Below are 19,771 nucleotides of genomic sequence, written 5' to 3'. Positions count from 1 at the left end.
ATCATCTCCATGATATTAAGGGAGCGTTTGACATCCTGGATCAATATAACATGAAACTAAATCCTGCTAAGTGCCATTTCGGAGTGGGGGCAGGAAAGTTTCTAGGATATATGGTGACCAAAAGAGGAATAGAGGCAAGCCCGGAGCAGATCAAAGCTATTCCGACGGCGCAAGTCGATACGGCGCCCTGGCCACGGGTTTTGCGCCTGGAATCAACTCGATTCCGAACTCTACCTCCCGTTCTGGTGGTATCCCCGGTAGTTCTTCCGGGAACACATCTTCATAATCACGTACCACCGGTACATCTCCAATTTTGAGGGGTTCTTTTTCCGTTTCGCTTGCGTATACCATATAAGCCTTGCATCCATGTTTCATAAGTTTATGGGCTTCTAGCATTGAGCATATCACCGGGTTACCTCCTTTTTCACCCGAGATGTCAGGTAGAATGGCTAAGTGGTCAGTGAAATTAAGTGCTTATGACTTAGTGTATGAACCTAGAAATGCCATAAAGTCTCAGGCTTTAGCTAACTTTGTGGCTGATTTCAGTAGTGACATTCAAAATGAAGTAGACTTAGAAGTTCAACAGCTAGGAGAATCCTTAGAATGCTGGACATTGTATACTGATGGTGCATCTAATGTAAGAGGTGTCGGTCTAGGTATACTACTAAAATCGCCACAGGGGGACATATTACCGCAGGCTATTAGGTGTGAATTTCCTGCTACTAATAATGAGGCAGAATATGAAGCTTTGATTGCAGGATTAGAATTGGCTAAAAGTATGAGTATCAAGAATTTGCAAGTATATGTTGACTCTTTGTTAATCACTAATCATTTTAATGGAACCTATGCAGTTAAAGGAGAGAAGTTAATGGAGTACCTCGATATTCTCAAAAAATTAGCAGGATATTTCGATATTTTTACACTTGAACAGGTACCAAGAGAGGAAAATGCTGAAGCTGATGCCTTGGCAAATCTGGGATCATCGGTCAGGATACCGGAAGGAACCCGAATACTTGTATTACATATCCTGTATCCTGCGACGAATCCTCAGGATAAGGAAGTAATTAGTATTCAGGATCCTGATGATGGGTATCCCGAGCAGGATCCTAAGTCCTGGACGGCACCAATCATGAGATATCTCAAGGAAGGACACATCCCAAAGAATGACAATCCTAAGGCCTTTAGAATGAAGGTATCATGATTCACTATTATAAATGACGTTTTGTATAAGAAATCTCTTGCAGGACCATATCTGAGGTGCTTAGAGGATCCCGAAACCAAAGAAGTGCTTCAGGATATACACGAAGGGGATTGTGGTAATCATACTGGGGGCAGGTCGTTATTCTCAAAAGTATTAAGGACAGGATATTATTGGCCGACGATGAGAAAAGATGCCACAGAATATGCTCGAAGATGTGACGCGTGTCAAAGACATAGTAACATATTACATCAGCCTGCTGAACCGCTGTATCCTATTGTTTCCCATTGGCCCTTCATGAAATGGGGTATGGACATAGTGGGTGTTTTGGTCAAAAATCACACAAGGATAATGCAACCAAACTCTAAGTAAACGGGGAATGATGCTTGGTTTGTTGAAAAAGTAAAGGATCACTTTAGTGAGAAATATGCAAGTGACACAAGGATTTATACGAGGAAAAAGCCCTTGATCAATGAATGATCTCCGGCATAAAAAACCTCGGGTGATGGCAACTACCGATCACCAAACTTCAATATAACAAAAAATGGTTACAACTTCGGATGATAATGAGCTGAGTACAAGGATCACTATAGTATCGAGTGTCTAAGCGTGTGAAAAATGTGTTGTGTGTCTTCCGAATGGGAAGAGTGTTATATATACAAGTGTGAGTGACCTATTTTAGGTAAATAGACTAACAATCAGCTCATTACCCCTTTAGAAATAAAAGTAAATCTAGCCTAAATTATCGCCCTTAAATCTTGCCGAGTTTCTATATCCTCTACAACGTTCATCTCTGATTAAGCATATGCCAAAGTTGTAAAGACGCGTCCCTTGTTTGCGATGCTAAGAGCGGATCCTGCTAGACATTCCTGCAAGATAACATTAAATTCAATGAAAACAACTGTTAGCATGAGGATCCCTATGATGGTCCGTGATCCTGATCCTGGAACTCTGCTGAGGATCACTATCTGCCAAAGAAACAAGGATCACTGGTTAGGATCACATGTAAGGATCATGTGTTATAAAAATCCAGCCCTAACAATTGCCCCCAAAATATAAGGAGTGATATTGTAAATAAATGAGTTATATTTTGCTTGATCTTATCTGCAACGAGCTAATCGAATAACTAGCCGTTGGAGTCGGACTAGCCGTTGTGATTCTTACAGAAGTGACAGCCCTGCAGATCATCATTATAAATAGGAGATAGAGATAGGATCAATTCGCATTTAAAATCAAAGAAACTCCCTTTATAATCTCGTCCGAAGATCAATCAGGTATCTCTCTTCTTCCTTCTTCCTTCTTACTCTGTTTTTCTGCTTCTTTGTTTTTCTTCAACATTCTTCAAGCATGCTGCTACGCAACTCCCCTCATAAGGATCCTAAAAAGAACAGTCCCTTGAAGGGTCAAGGGATCATCAAGGATTCTCCCCATGAGAGGTGTTGTTTCACCGATGTTCATATTGATAGAATTCGTCATTGTTTTCCGGCGAATGCTATCTTTAAATCTTTCACTCCCACTGCTTTAAGTGACTTTGTCTCCGATACTTGGGTAGCTTTTCCTGTTACTCCGTTCACCATAGGCTATACGTATCCCTTTCCAGCTTTCACCCAATCTTTCTTTTCCCTGACCGGCATATCTTATATCCAAGCCATGCCGATGATCTAAAGGGTTTTGTATACCCTTGAAAGGATCATTGAGCAAGAAGGGATCGACCTAGGAATGGCGGAGCTGTCTGAGATGTATGATCTTACAACGTTTGGATCCTGCCGATATTTGTTCAAACGGAAAGCTGGGGAGGATCACCCTGTTCTTAAGGTCACCAAGAATGACACGAATTGGAAGCGACGATTTTCTTCGTTAGGAGGGATACCATCCCTAATGGGAAGGATCTGCCCAAGGAGTGGGCTACTCATGGTAGGATAGAGGATCCTGGAAGGATCACCATCAGACTTGTTCCTTAAGGCGAGGATCACTAATATTCTATTTTTTGTGCAGCCATATCTGTTGCTCATCTCAAGTTGACTCCTGCTGCAAGAGAGAGAGAGTTCTAGCCTTCAAAAAGCTTGATCCTGAGACCAGAAGTTTTCAAGTTGCCATTCAAGATTCACAGGAAGTATCTTCCGCATCTGCCACAATGTCAAGTAAGTATCCTCATTTAAAAAGTAGTTCTATGTAAAATTTTTAAATTAGTTAGAGTACTTATCTTATTTTGATTGTGTAGGCGCTGGGAAATCTGTCAAGTCTGCCTCCAAGTTTGGTATTGATGATCTTGCTAATGTCAAGTCTACAAGGAAGAAGACCCCTGCTGCTAGTCCATCTGCTTCAGCCCCTAAAGCACCTGTCAAGGGTAAGGGAAAGAAGAGAAAGGCTTCTGAGGATCTTCAAGGATTTCCCCTGCTCCGCCAACAGTTTCTTGATTATGTTAATGAAGTAAGGATCATTGCTCTTGCTTGTGTATTCTGCTCGTATATCCTGCTTGTTTGAGGATCACCTGGTCCTGAACTTACCTTTTTCCCTTTCTGCAGAAACTTGCTGAAATAGAAACCTACCTTGGCCATGTTGAGGATCAGGACCGCCAAATCGCCGACCTCCAACAAATGGGCGTGCTGAAGGATCTCAAGATAGCTGATCTTGAGAAGGAACTCCGGGCTACCAAGGATGAAGCTGCCCAAATGCTGATCAACATGGATTGTGAGAAGCAGGAGATCACCCAGGATGCCAAGGTCTCTGCCGCAATAGCTATGTATAAGATCCAATTGCAGATGGCTGCGGAGGCTCAGGATCCTGCCTTTGACAAGAGCACATGGGATGTGGAGGGCTGGAAGGCAAGGTTAGCAGAGTTGGAGGATGATGATGAAGCCGAGGAGATCCCATTGCTTGAAGGTGGTGATGCTGGCAAGGATCAGGGGGAAGCAAGTGGAGCTGGTGGTGATGGAGCAGCGAAGGTTTGAGCTGCAGGATTGGGCGATGATGGAAATTTCGAGACTTGGCCGGAGCCCAATTTTTTGAATTTGGTAGTGGTTTTTTGTGGTTGTGATGTTTTAAACAATGATGGTCTGTAACTTAAACAATAGTTTTAGGATTGAGGATCCTGGATCCTTTGGACAATAGGTAGGATTGCAAATGGTGGAGGGATCCTCTGTTTGGGGGATGAAGCCTTTGTGATCCTGCTACTTTTTATTTACCTGCATGCTATGACCGCACAAACAATGGACACCCTTTGCCAACCCATGTGGACGGGCCACGTTTTGCTGGTAGAAACGTGGGTTGGCAATTTTGACAACTTTTGAAAGGGTTTAAAATCCTTTGTTAATAAAATAACTCTAATCTTTCTGGCTTATCTCGTGTTGTTATCCTTTGTTTATCCTTTTATTTTCCAATTGTTAAGCAAATCATGTTCAATCATTTTAGGATATGATCCTGGATCAAATATCCTGTAATCGAAAAATTTTCAAAAATAGTTTATGATCGAGGATCATAGGTTTAGTTGTCAAAGTCTAAGGGTTATTCAAATGAATAATGAGTGAAATTAAAAATAGTTAAGGATCATACCTGAGGATCCAAGTTAGGGTCCTAACCTTTAATCAGGATAACCATAAGTAAAACTTTAATGGATAATAAGGATTAAGGATCCTTAATTGTTTAACTTCGAAAACCTGAAAAAATGGAATATAACTTGGGACTAAGCCAATATAAAAGATAAGTTAGTAACTGGGGACATGCCCAAAGGATAACTGGGGACAAGCCCAAAGGATCACTGGGGACAAGCCCAAAGGATAACTGGGGACAAGCCCAAGGGTCGTATGCAAACTGGAGTATGGCCCTTACTGGCGACTATCCAAACTTAGTGACATGAAAATGCCAAAACCTTAGCTAACGTGAAAACGTTAGAAACCTTAGGAACGGATGTATGGTACGTCTACCATTATACGTAGGATCCTAGGTATAGCCAGTACGATGAGGTTATCAGCCCCGAAAGTGGGTACTGGTCCCAAAGACGTGAACTATACCAGGATCATCGTGCGCTACAGGCGGAAACTGGGGACAAGCCCAAGGATAACTGGGGTTGAACCCAAGGATCTGAGATGCTTTTGAAGATTCTTAATGATATGCTGAGGATACCTGGACTATCAGAACTTAAATTCTCGTGAGAAGAGGATGAAGGATGCATGATCCTTATCCTTAGGTAAAAATAAGAAAATGAAATTGTTTAGGATTAGGATTTTACCAGAGTAAGGATCATTGACATTATCGGGATCCTTCGAGGATGCTTTCAATGTAGGGATCATATGTGCCAGGAGGATCCTGTTCACATGAAATATTTCTTTAAGTGAACAGCATTCCAGGCTCTAGGTAACAAATTTCCTTCCATGGTTAGCAATCTATATGCCCCTTTTCCTGCTTCAGCTTCAATCAAGTAAGGACCTTCCCACCTTGGTGCTAATTTCCCGTTAGTAGGATTGATGGTATTTTGGAATGCTTTTCTCAATACCATATCCCCCACTTGGAATTTCCTTATTCTGACATTTTTGTTGTAAGCACCAGCCATTCTTTGTTGGTAGCTAGCCATCCTTATCCTAGCCAGATCCCTGATTTCTTCAATAGTATCCAAGTCTTGAGCTAGGTTTGCAGCATTCTCTTCAGGATCACGAGTACTTGTTCTAGCAGTTGGAACCACCATTTCTGTTGGGATCACTGCTTCTGCCCCAAATACTAAAGAGAAGGGTGTTTGACCAGTGGCATTCTTGGGAGTTGTCCTATCAGCCCACAGCACATAAGGCAATTCCTCTGCCCATTTCCCCTTCTTGGATCCTAATTTCTTCTTCAGGTTGTTGATGATGATCTTGTTAGATGATTCTGCTTGACCATTGGCTTGTGGATGAACTGGTGTTGATGTTATCATCTTAATTCCCCAACTGTCACAAAAGTTAGTGGTTCTACTCCCAATGAATTGGGAACCATTATCACATACAATTTCAGAGGGAATGCCAAATCTGGTTATAATGTTTCTCTTAATAAAGGATATAACTTCCTTTTCTCTGACTTGAGCAAAAGCTTCAGCTTCTATCCACTTGGAGAAGTAGTCGGTCATGGCAAGCATAAATACTTTTCCACCAGGTGCTTTAGGGAGCTTGCCAACTATATCCATTCCCCATCTCATGAATGGCCAAGAGGATGGTATAGGATGTAGAAATTCAGCTGGCTGATGAAGGATATTGCTGTGTCTTTGACAAGGATCACACTTCTTAGCATATTCTACAGCATCCCTTTTCATAGTTGGCCAGTAGTATCCTGTTCTAAGGATCCTTGAGAACAATGCCCTGCCCCCAGTGTGGTTTCCACAATCTCCTTCATGGAAGTCTCTCAACACTTCTTGAATTTCGGGATCCTCGATACATCTTAAATATGGTCCTGCAAGAGATCGCTTATATAATACATTATTTAAGATTGTGAATTGAGATACCTTAATCCTGAAAGCTCTAGGATTTTCTCCCATAGGAATCTCCCCGTGTTGTAAGTATCTCATGATTGGTGAGATCCATGATCCTGAGTGAGATTGAGTTTCCTCACTAGGAATCACTGCAGTATCCTCTTCTATTTCCATGGCCACCTGATTTTCAATAGCAGGAGCCAGGATATGGATGATGGGGATACTTATATCCTCTGGGATCTTCAAGGATGATCCTAGATTGGCCAATGCATCAGCTTCTGTATTTTCCTCCCTTGGTACCTGTGTTAAACTGAAAGAAACAAAAGAGAGTGCCAATTCTTTGACTATTTCTAAATATTTGGTTAGTTTTTCTCCTTTAACAGCATAGGATCCATTAAAGTGATTAGTGATTAGTAATGAGTTTACGTATACTTTAAGGTATCTGACCCCCATATCCTTAGCAATTTGTAAACCAGCAATTAAGGCTTCATATTCAGCCTCATTGTTGGTTGCTTGGAACTCACAGGCTATGGAGTGGGGTATTATGTCCCCCTGTGGCGATTTTAGTAGTATGCCGAGTCCTGTGCCTTTGATATTTGAGGATCCATCAGTGTGTAGTATCCAAGGATCCTTGGTTTCATCTAGCTGCTAGACCTCCAATTCTGCTTCCTTTTGTAGATCACTACTGAAATCAGCCACAAAGTCTGCTAGTGCTTGGGATTTAATGGCTGTTCTAGGCTCATATCTTATATCATGGGCACTAAGCTTTACTGCCCACTTAGCTATCCTTCCGGACATCTCTGGTTTCCTGAGGACATTCTTGATTGGAAAATTAGTTCTAACAACAATAGTATGGGTTTCAAAATAATGTCTTAGCTTAGTAGATGCCATAATTAATGCAAGAATAAGTTTTTCAAGGTGTAAGTACCTGGATTCGGCATCAAGTAAACTTTTACTTACATAGTAGATAGGATGTTGTGTACCTTCGTGATCCTTAACAAGGACTGCACTTACAGCGGTTGAGGATACCGCCAGATATAAGGATAACACATCTCCTTTTCCGGGTTTCATTAATGCTGGAGTTGAGGACATATATTCTTTGAGGGCTTTCAAAGCATTCTCGTGCTTTTCAGTCCATTCAAATCTCTTGTTTTTCCTTAGGATATCATAAAATTCTTTACATCTTTCTGAGGATTTTGATATGAACCTGTTTAGAGCTGCTATCTTGCCTGTTAGCCTTTGCACATCCTTAGCATTGGCAGGGGATTTGATATTCACCAATGCTTTAATTTGTTCCGGGCTTGCCTCAATGCCCCTCTGAGTTACCATATATCCTAGAAATTTTCCTGCTTTAACACCAAAGTGACATTTCGAAGGATTAAGCTTCATGTTATAATTATCAAGGATATCAAATGCTTCCTCCAAGTCCCTTAGGTGATCCTCAGCTTTCTTTGATTTTACTACCATATCGTCTATGTACACTTCCATAGTCTGTCCAATTTGATCTTTGAACATCATATTCACCAGCCTTTGATATGTTGCACCTGCATTTCTTAGTCCAAAAGGCATAACAATATAGCAATATAAACCGGTTGGGGTCATAAAGGTCGTATCCTCTTGGTCAGATGGCTCCATCTGAATTTGTTGGAATCCAGATGATGCATCCATAAAGGTTAACAGTTCATGCCCCGCCGTTGCATCCACCATGGAGTCAATGTGGGGTAATGGGAAAGGATCCTTGGGACATGCCTTATTCAGATCAGTGAAATCGACACATACCCTCCACTTTCCGTTTTTCTTTTGGACAACAACCACATTGGCTAACCATTTTGGATATTTTACCTCTCTGATCATACCTTCTCGAAGTAGTCTCTCTACTTCTTCCTGGATAATGGCATTCCTTTCTGGTGCAAACTTCCTCCTTTTTTGGTGGATTGGTTTGATCGACCTGTCAATGCCAAGTTTATGAGTGATAATATCCTTAGATATACCTTTCATATCTTCATGTTTCCATGCAAAGGTAGATTTTCTTCTTTTGAGGAAGGATATTATGTCTTCTTTCATCTTGCCAAGGATCCCTGATCCGATATAGATTTTTGATTCAGGATCATTAGGATCCAGAAGGATTTCGTCCACATCCTGTTCCCTTGCCTCCAAGACATTCCTTGGAGGATACTGTAATTGCTATTGCTCCCTTGGCTTCGAGGTTGGTTTCATGGATGAGGTATAACAATCCTTGGCCTCCTGCTGATCACTGTCGATCTTGATTATCCCCCATGGGCTAGGGAGTTTCACACATTGATGGTAGGTGGATGGGACTGCTTTCATATCATGTATCCAGGGCCTGCCAAGGATAACATTACAACAAGATAAACAGTCAATAACACAAAATTTTTGATAATTATGTAATCCTTCCACGTAGATTGGGAGTTTGATGTCCCCCAGAGTTTTCTTAGTTTCTCCACTGAATCCCACAAGTACGGAGGATCTTGGTGTGATGTCTGATTCTGGGATACCCATCTTCTTTAGAACATCAAGCTGGATAATGTTTACTGAGCTTCCTCCGTCGATAAGGATCCTACGGACAAAATGGTTAGAAATAAATAGAGTAATAACTAAACTATCATGATGAGGATCCTGGATGTTAATGCGGTCATCCTCATCAAATGTTATCGTATTTCCTTCTGAGATACTTGATGTTCGGATAGGTTTTTCTCCATTATCCATTTTTGCTTCCTTTGCATGCCTTTTAGCCGCTGAGAAGGATGTACCACAGATGTCTGATCCTCCGGAAATAAAGTTGATCACTTATGCATTCGCCGGAGGGGCTGGAGCCTTTTCAGGGATCCTTTCAGGATCCCGAGTCCTTTGCTTTTTTCTTCCCAACAACTCTTTTAGATTCCCCTTGCTTAGCAGATATCCAATTTCCTTTCTTAATGCGATGCACTCTTCAGTTAGATGCCCGAAATCCTCGTGGTATGCACACCACTTTGACTTGTATTTAGTCCCGGATGGTTTATCATTCTTTCTGGGCCACCTGGCTTTTTCTCCTAGATTCTGCATTGCAAGGATTAGTTCATGATTGTCAACAGAAAAACAATATTCAGAAATCGGAGGATAATCCTCATCATCCTCTTCTTGGTCAACAACATGCACGTTCTGGTTGTCATTTCTATGGTAGGATTTGAATTTATTGCTCTTGAAGGAGGATCCTTGCTTCTCATGTTTTGAGGATCCTACTTGTCTCTCCTGGATCCTCTTGTCATCCTCTAGCCGGATGAACCTAAGTGCCCGAGTTCTTACTTCATCTAGGTTCCTGCACGGTGTCATAACAAGATCATCATAGAACAATAGGGGTGAGCAAATTTAGGTCCGGACCGAAAATAACCGAGAACCGAACCGAAATATACCCAACCCGACCCGAACCCAAGTACCTAGGTATTTAGATCGGTTCCAATTTTTCATATAAAATAGGGTCGGGTTGGGTCGGTTCTCGGTTCTTTTCATGGTGAAACCCGATTTGGATCTATAGACCGGAACCGACCCTATATTTAGGGTAGTGAATCGGTTCTGTATTTTATGTTCGATCGGTTCTCGGGTCGGGTCGGGTAATGGTCGGGTAGGGTCGGGTTTTTCCTTTTGCTCACCCCTATAGAACAATGAATCCTTAAGCAGTCCCATTTTGAAGGCCTCAACAGCCGTGGCCATATCCAAGTTGGGAATGTCCAAGGATTCTTTACTGAATTTAGTTATATAATCCCTTAATGATTCATTATGACTTTGAGTTACCCTGTATAAATCATTAGTTAATCTTTCAAATTTTCTACTACAAGAGAATTGATTATTGAATAAATTAACTAAATTAGCAAATGAAGTGATAGAGTAAGGGGGAAGACTTAGCAGCCATTTAAGAGCTGATCCAGTAAGAGTGGATCCAAATCCTTTACATAGGCATGCTTCCTTTAACTTTTCTAGGATTGGATTGATCTCCATCCTCTCCCTGTATTGTGCTATGTGCTCCTCAGGATCCGTTGTACCATCATACAGCTTCATAGTAGGGATATGGAACCTTTTGGGTACCTCTGCATCACAAATTGGTGGTGCAAAACGAGATACCTTATGGCTTCCATCTGCAATCTACGGGATAGGCTTAACTACCCCTGGAACGCTTGAGATCATATCCTTCAGCTTCTGCAACTCCCTGGCCATAGCATGATTGATACCTGTATCCTGCACGAATCCATGGTTAGTGGTAAGATAATTATTTAAGGTGTTACCTCCCATTGGGTTCAGGTTAGGAATACTGGGTGTGAATCCATATGGCTGGGATTCTGGGATGATGGAGGGACCAGTGGAGGCAATGGTCTGCATTGGAATGAAATCCCCTTGATGGACATCTAGATTTCCTGTTTGCAAACTCTTTAGGGATCCTGGCATCTGGGAGGATCCTGGTATCTGAGACGATCCCGGAACAAAGGAGGATCCTTGAACCTGGGATGATCCTGGAACAAAGAAGGATCCTTGAACCTGGGATGATCCTGGAACAAAGGAGGATCCTTGAACCTGGGATGATCCTGGAACAAAGTAGGATCCTTGAAACTGCTGTGCTCCTGGATAGGCTCCTGAATTCACGAAGGATCCCATATGCTGAGGATAGGATCCTGCCGGCTGAAAATGTGAGCCCGATGCCTGAGTCATTATTGCCGATCCGAGGTGCAATCCTTTTGATCCTCCCACAATTTGAACGTCTGGGACTCCTGATGGCTGAGAAGTGATCATCGGAGTATCAAAACTTAAAGATTTGGGCATCAGTGGGGAATGATCCTCTGCCGCTTTCTTTTGTCTTTTGAGATCTCCGATTTCCCTGAGGATCCTGTCATTAGTTTCATCCTGCCGCTGCATACGATCCTTCATCTGCAAAATCAAAGTAAATACATCACTAGTACTGGGAGCAGAAGAATTCATAGCAGAAGAAGATGGAGATTTAGAGAAAGTAGGAGTTGGTCTCTTCTCAGCATTTTTTTGAGATCCTGCCGGTGGTGGAGGCAAAGGCAGAGTGTTCTGAGACGAGGTGACTGCAGACATCGCCGTGGATGTATTCTTCAATGATGAAGCCATGTAATTCTTTGAAATGATTTCGAACAGAAAGTTTTCTTATGAATGAAGCACCAATTGCCCCACGGTGGGCGCCAAACTGTTTTGGTCAAAAATCACACAAGGATAATGCAACCAAACTCTAAGTAAACGGGGAATGATGCTTGGTTTGTTGAAAAAGTAAAGGATCACTTTAGTGAGAAATATGCAAGTGACACAAGGATTTATACGAGGAAAAAGCCCTTGATCAATGAATGATCTCCGGCATAAAAAACCTCGGGTGATGGCAACTACCGATCACCAAACTTCAATATAACAAAAAATGGTTACAACTTCGGATGATAATGAGCTGAGTACAAGGATCACTATAGTATCGAGTGTCTAAGCGTGTGAGAAATGTGTTGTGTGTCTTCCGAATGGGAAGAGTGTTATATATACAAGTGTGAGTGACCTATTTTAGGTAAATAGACTAACAATCAGCTCATTACCCCTTTAGAAATAACAGTAAATCTAGCCTAAATTATCGCCCTTAAATCATGCCGATTTTCCATATCATCTACAACGTTCATCTCTGATTAAGCATATGCCAAAGTTGTAAAGACGCGTCCCTTGTTTGCGATGCTAAGAGCGGATCCTGCTAGACATTCCCTGCAAGATAACATTAAATTCAATGAAAACAACTGTTAGCATGAGGATCCCTGTAATGGTCCGTGATCCTGATCCTGGGACTCTTCAGAGGATCACTATCTGCCAAAGAAATAAGGATCACTGGTTAGGATCACATGTAAGGATCATGTGTTATAAAAATCCAGCCCTAACAGTGGGAAAGCTTCCAAAGGCTCCAGGAGGAAAGGTTTTCATGTTGGCAATACGGATTATTTCTCCAAACGGGTTGAAGCAGAAGCATTTGTCCAGGTTAGAGATCAAGAAGTGGTATCTTTCATAAAAAGGAATATCCTGACTAGGTTTGGAGTACCAGCTGAGATAATTTGTGACAATGGATCTCAATTTATAAGTAAAAGGACTACTGATTTTTGCAAGAGTTGGGGAATCAAGATGATCACATCTACACCAGTACATCCTAAAACGAATGGACATGCAGAATCCTCGAACAAAATAATTGTCAACAACTTAAAAAAGAGACTAGGGGGCTAAGAAAGGAAGATGGGCAGAAGAATTACCCTTTGTTTTGTGGGCTGATAGGACAACGGTGAAGAATGCAACTGGCCAAACCCCGTTTTCCTTGGTGTTTGGAGCAGAAGCGGTGATCCCGACGGAAATGGTGATACCTACAGCAAGATCCAACCTCAGGGATCCTGAGCAGAATGCTGAAGTCCTATGCCAGGAACTGGATACTATTGATGAGACAAGAGACGTTGCAAGGCTAAGGATGGCAGTATATCAACAGAGGATATCTAGAGCATATAACAAGAATATAAGGACTAGAAGATTTTAAGTTGGAGATTGGGTATTAAGAAAGGCTTTTCAGAATCCTACTAATCCTGCTAATGGAAAGTTGGCTCCAAAATGGGAAGGACCCTATGAGGTTGAATCAGAATCAGGAAAAGGGGCATACCGGCTTAAGAATATGGAGGGGGATATGCTACTAAGATCCTGGAATGCTATACATCTAAAACTATATTTCAAGTGAGTATGGAATTTAAATTCTAACTCGGGATGGTATGGATTCTATCTCTTTTATTAAATTTTGATATTATTTATTGTTTTAAACCCATTACTAACTTAAGCATCGGAGGGGTGTTAGCTAGGCTAACACCCACCTTAGTTTACTGATGTTTTGCAGTATATGCTTCGGGATATAGCTCCAGTATATACATTCAGGATACTTCGAAAGATTAGAGGATTGGCCCCCTCTCTCACGTTTAAGGGATCCTGATCCCTTCATAGGTTTAAAGGTATTCACCTTTTTTTCGAATTGGGTTTAAACACCCCGCCTAGAGCGCAAGTTATTCGGGGATAGTTCAAGGTAGCGGGACCAGTTCATGTAAAAGTGGCTGACAATTTCGTTACTATTGGCTATACCCTGAATCCTAAAGGTATATGAGGATTGATCACCCTCTCTCACGAAAGGGTATTTTCATACTCTCCAAGGTTTAAAGGTTTTCACCTTTCTAAGTCTTGGAGTTTATACACTCCCGCCTGTAGCGCATGAAAATTTGGGATTTTCCCCAGAATACTAAGGATATATCTCCTGTGTATTTTTGGGTTTTACCCCTGTAACTCAAGAATCGTCTATACAGTTGGAACTAATGTTCAATAATTTTCTAAGTATTCGAGGACATTATGCACAGGGGACATTCCTTCTAAAGCAATTGGGTGAAGTTTAAAGATCAAAAGAAGGGCTAAGTGTCTCGGACTGGGGACATCTTGGTAGGAGAAGTTGCAAAAGGGGTTGGTGTTTAATACTAGGGTTACACTCAATTCCTGGTATGATCTTTCCTTTGTGAATCTTACATGAATCGTTTAACTCTGGTTGAGACTCAAAATATCCTGATAAGGATATATCCTTAAAATATGTCTTCAAAATGTGTTTTTGGGATACGTTTCGGGATATTTGATTGGAGTATTTGGGAAATGATACTTGAATTGGAAAATTAAAACTCTGATCGAACAAGTATTATCAAAACAGGTTTTATAAATGGACTATCTTTTAGATGTTTTGTCTAGAGCTAATTGAATTTTTCCTAATATATCACTGAGTATATTGATCAGGATATGAGAGCAATAGCAAGCCAATTAAAAGAAGAAATTATTTGAAATAAGCAGTACCAGTTGATAACCGAAGGTTTCGTCCTAAAACCTAGGACCCATCCACCTTCGGCTATCAAGTTATTTTATTACGGGAATAGAAACTGTTCATAAGACGAGAAATAAAATTGTTCGAACATAAACACAACTCTTAAATTTAAAGAAATTAAGTTTTAGGAGGCAGCGCCTTCTTCGTTCATGGTATTTTCAGCAGCATTCGTCTCAGGATCAGCCTCAGCATCCCTCTCAGCACCAGTTGGTTTTTCGATTGCTTTTGAAGATCCTTCAGCTGCAGGTTTAGTAAAAGTGCTGCCGAGGCTCCTTAACTTTGTTTCCCATGCATTGACGTCCCAAGAAGGACATTCGAAGCCCAGTGCTTTAGCTTCATTGGCCATCTTTAGCCTGGCCTGGAGGAGGGAAGTGACGACGGAACTTTTGAGGCTTTCCCGGTAGCTGACCATATCCCGTTCATGTTGGGCCTGGGCAGCATCAAGATCGGCTTGGGCCTGGAGAGCAGCTTTGTTGAGAGTGGTCTGGTGTTCTTGGGTCATCGCCTTGAACTTCTCCTCGTAGTGCCGAGATTTGGCGGCTGCAATTATGCCCTGATCAGAGATGGTAACCTCGACTTTCTTCAATTTGGATTCAAGCGTTTTGTTAAGCCCACAGGATTCTTGGTATAGATGAACCAGACGTTCAAGACCCTGCAAAAATAAGAGGACATGTATTGATAAATACTTCTAAGGGGTATAAGCTGCAGGATCTGGCTCAAGGATACTAACCTGGTTGAGAAAAGAGGTCATAAACCCGCTTGCTTCGATGAACCCGTGGTTCTCATAGGGGAATGCATCAGAAATAATAGGGGAATCGGGCTCTTTCCTTTTACGAGAGCTTGAACTCCGAGGCTTGATGGCTGACGAAGGTTTGGGAATAACGATGGCCTTGGAATTGCTGGGCTTGGATGAGGCCGTAGCCTTGGGACTAGGTTCCTTCTTGATCTGGACCTGATCGGAATAACTGTCCAGCTCGTCGAGGTCAAAGACTTCAGGGATCTTGGCTGGTGCTGCATAAAGAAAAGTTTTACATCTTTATTACCCTTCATTATATTGCGCTAATTAATTATTTCAAAAGTAATTCTTACCAGACATTTCGGACGATGAGTATTGACTGGAACTCGGGATATGTGTGATAAAACTCGTGTCACTCGCAGGTAACTGGTAAAATGTTTTGATTCTTTCTTCTGATTCCGCAGTAGAGGGAGCTACTTCCTTAAAATTCACTGCAAAAGGATCAAATAAGAGGATATTAGCAAAAGATAAAAGTCTAGAGGTACGTGGGGACATTCATGATCCTACCGGTGGTTAACCACTCCACCGGAAGGCTATCACCCTCATCAATGGAGTCTTGTTTGACGAAGAAGAACTTGTGTTGCCATCCGTCTTCGTTCTTAGTGGCTTTAAGAATAAGGGGTTTGTTGGAAGTTGAAAAAAGCAAAAACCGGCTAGAGCCGTGGGATCGGAGGCGGTATGCAATTGGCATATCTTCAATACAAAGATCGGGACAGTGAAGGTTTTTAATTTGGTTGAGTACAATTAATACCCTCCAGACCATGAGCATGGTTTGGGCAAAGGAAATACCGGTAGTCTGGAAGAATTGCATCATAAATTTGGGAAAAGGGTACCAAAGACCTAGCGAGAAAGGGTATGCCGGAAAGCAGACCAAATCAGTAGAAGAAACGTCCGATCGAATTGACCGATCAAATGGTCTAAAGATCGTGCCATCGGGGAAAGCGCCGGAAGCTCTCAAAGCCGCAATGTCTGCATTATCGAAAGCACAGACCTCCTTCTCGGGATTTTTAAGCAGATTCTGCTGAATGAAGGTCTCGGATGATTCGCCGGTCTGAGAATAAGTTCTGGTAGCCATAGCAAGTGAAGGAAAAGAGATCAATAGGAAATGAATAAGAAGTAGGGAATTACCTGGAGACTCCGTTGGAGATATCTGCTTTTCAAACAAGAAGAGAGAAGATATAGGAGCGTTGTGAATCTCCATCGAGTTAAAAGCGCGTTGGAAGTTATGGTGTGATCTTGACCGTCGTCTCGATTTAATTGCCTTGATTTACGAGATAGAATTTTTAAAATATATCCGTTGGATTGGTATACCAACAGATATATTTGGGGACAATTGTTATGGGCCATTTTCTGAGCCAATATATCCTGACTAATATCTTGCTTTTGACTGTTTGCTTGTGATCAGGATACTGGATCGGGATATTGGTAACATCCCGGGCGATATCCTGGTGTTAACTTAATAATTCACGTGTAGGTAAGAGGCTGCAATTCACTAACGGTCAGATGGACTTCTTCTCCTAGAGACTCGGGCAAATCAGTTGTTTGAGAGACGTTGGACCCGAAAGACCAGGTCTACAACGTTCAAGTGGAGAATATCCGCCGGATCCCGGTTTAATAGGATAGTTTGTTCAATTTCTTTTACTATAAATATATGGGGCGGATCAGATTAAGGCACACAATTTTTACACTCACACTCTTTCGTACACTTTAGCTCTCTAGCTTCTAGCAAACACTTGTACTCAAATTACATTGTAACACCTAGTTGATCCGCACTACATCCTGCACTGTATCCTGACGTTTGAAGTAATAGAAGAACAAGGCAGCTGCGATTGTCAGCTCCCGAGGTTTTGTGCCGGCGATCTAGATTGATCAAGGGCTTTCCTCGTACATCACGTGTCAACCTTTACTTTTTTGCTCATTGTTTGATCACAGATACAACTCTATATCCTGAGCCGTATCCTGAAACTGTTTTTGCAAATAACTTAATTAACATATTTTTGAACACATTCTCTTAGCACACTACCTCACTTAACTAATTTGATCACTAAATTGCTTAGGTAATTTTTGACCAAAACATATAGTTTAAAATTTAAATTATATTTTATATAATTTAGATTATATTTTAATTTATCTTTGTAGTTTTATATCAATTATATCAATAATGATTAAGTTAAATCTCATTATTGTTGAAGATATTTAAATAGCTCCTTAAGTTCACATTTGACCAGTGATATAAATTAATGAGGTGGGTTTTATTTGGATAAAAAAATTTAAATAAGTAAAAAGTCAAAAATACCCCTCATTAAATTGACTTTTTTGATGCGGTTAATGGGTTGGATGAAAATGACAAAAAAAAATGCTAACCTCAGGGAAGGGACATATGAGATATTGTCTAAGTTACTAGGTTATAACCTCGTGTGTTACACGAGTTTACATAAGATATTTTCTTTATTCAACTTGTGTAATACATGGGTCGATCTATAACCTAGTTGTATAATAAAAGCCATACAAACATAGAATACAAGTTTATCTGCATTATACAATTGTATAATAAAAGTCGTACAAACATATAGAATACAAGTTTATCTGCATTAAACATTATACATTTTATATTTACATACGGTAAAATCTCTATAAATTAAGGGTGTTAATATTCATACCCCCTCCTCTATCTCTCTATATATACACATTGATATATATAGAGAAAGATAGAGCGAAAAGGGTGTGTGAATAAGATTTTAGGGTGTGGGAATAAGATTAGCCTAAATTAATAATGTCGGGACCAATATATTTTATTAATTTAGCGAGATATTATTATATCAGTGAATTAATAATTTATTAATTTAAAGAGGTTTTACGTATGACCTTTAAATTTTCAAGTCCAATGTACATTCACAAATTAATTGAATTTGTCAAGTACTTTATTTTTTTAATACAAAAAGTTAGTTTATGGTAACAAAAAATAAATCACAAAAATAAGTTTCCATGCACATTTTTTTTCCATGGTACATTTAACACGGTTGAATATTTATCACTATAACATGTCCATTGATAAATTTTAAAAATCACATCAACTATGACTCCTAAATTAAAAGGTGTTCAGAAATCAATCATGACCAATTAGCAACGAAAACTATACATAAAAGAGATCACCAAGGATGCACTCAACATGATTTGATGCAGTGGGTTGACAAAACTTTCAATTTGAAGTGCCGGTTGTCAGGTCGGAGAACCAGTTCTAAGGCTTCTCATATCTTATCTGCAACAAAATCCCGTTAATTGAAAAACATTTGTATAACCAAATTTTGTCTATATACTTAAGAATGGTTATTTTTTTTTTTTTGAAAGAGGGCTATTCATTCAAGACAAAAAGTCTTAGCAAGGTGCTACATGCAAAGTTACAGTACAGAAAGGGAAAGGAAAAAAAAGAGAATAGAACATGGAAGAGAACTAAACAAAACTATTACATGAAACAATTGAATTTACTCGATTCCTTCCAATCCAGATCTGTTTTTCCAGCCCTTGCTTTCATCCATAAAAAAAGAGAGTGCCTTTACGTTTCCGACCGCCCTTGATACCTGTGTTTTTTTCTGATTAAAGATTAAATTGTTTCGAATCCGCCATAGGGTCCAACATGTTGCTGCCGTGACTAGATATATTGCCTTCCTTTTCTCTTCCGACGAACAATAAGACTCGATATATTCCAATAATCTGACCAAGCTAAGCAAATACCTCGGGAGAGGTAATTTTACCCATAAGGAGATCGCCGTCCATACTAATTGTGCATATTGACAGGAAATTAGTAAATGATCAACCGTTTCCGCGTTCGAACCGCATAAGGCACATGTAATCGAAGGAATGTTTATATTCCTTATCACCAAAGCCTCCCTTGTCGGAATCCGATCCAGCACCGCCCTCCACAAAAAGCAGTTTATTTTTTTCGGTATCCAGCTTAGCCATTTCAGAACTTGTGTTTCCGGAATGCTTTGAATACTATCCAACTCTGTACGTAATATATTAACTTTGAAGACTTCTCGTGTTTCGTCTTGTCTCCATAACCATGCATCTGATTTCATCTCTATCTTGATACCTTCCAGTAGCTTAACACACTCATTCCAAGCTTCTGAAGTCTGTGATTGATTGACCAAAGACCCACCATCCCATACCCACGAAAGTTGCCCATCCATAAAACAATAACGTTGTTCAACCATGCAGTACTTTTCTGTTTCCAAACTAAAAAGGCTGGGGAATCGTTCACATAATGAAAGATTGCCTGCCCACTTGTCCAGCCAGAAAAAAGTTTTGTTACCCCTTTCCCAGTTGCACTTCCAGCCTATTCTGAACATCTGACAAATTGAGATTCGGTCCCTTTCCTAAATTCACAATGTTTTTCCACACACCTGTAATCGAACTCCTCAATGGAATGGAAGAGTA

General features: G+C 40.6%; 1 protein-coding gene across 1 annotated transcript; it reads right to left on the bottom strand.

The window, feature by feature from the left end:
- Positions 1 to 18,819: 18,819 nt before the first annotated feature.
- Positions 18,820 to 19,548, bottom strand: LOC110880044. The gene has a single exon (XM_022128909.1). It carries the CDS (start codon positions 19,546 to 19,548, stop codon positions 18,820 to 18,822), a length of 729 nt encoding a protein of 242 aa, XP_021984601.1.
- Between the last annotated feature and the right edge of the window lie 223 nt (positions 19,549 to 19,771).

Source organism: Helianthus annuus, chromosome 1, assembly GCF_002127325.2.
Source record: "Helianthus annuus cultivar XRQ/B chromosome 1, HanXRQr2.0-SUNRISE, whole genome shotgun sequence".
Taxonomy (NCBI): domain Eukaryota; kingdom Viridiplantae; phylum Streptophyta; class Magnoliopsida; order Asterales; family Asteraceae; genus Helianthus; species Helianthus annuus.
This window is presented reverse-complemented; position numbering and strand designations above follow the sequence as displayed.

Excerpts from the sequence above, each read along its gene's own strand:
- LOC110880044 (XM_022128909.1), bottom strand. The coding sequence starts at position 19,548 with ATGGTTGAACAACGTTATTGTTTTATGGATGGGCAACTTTCGTGGGTA.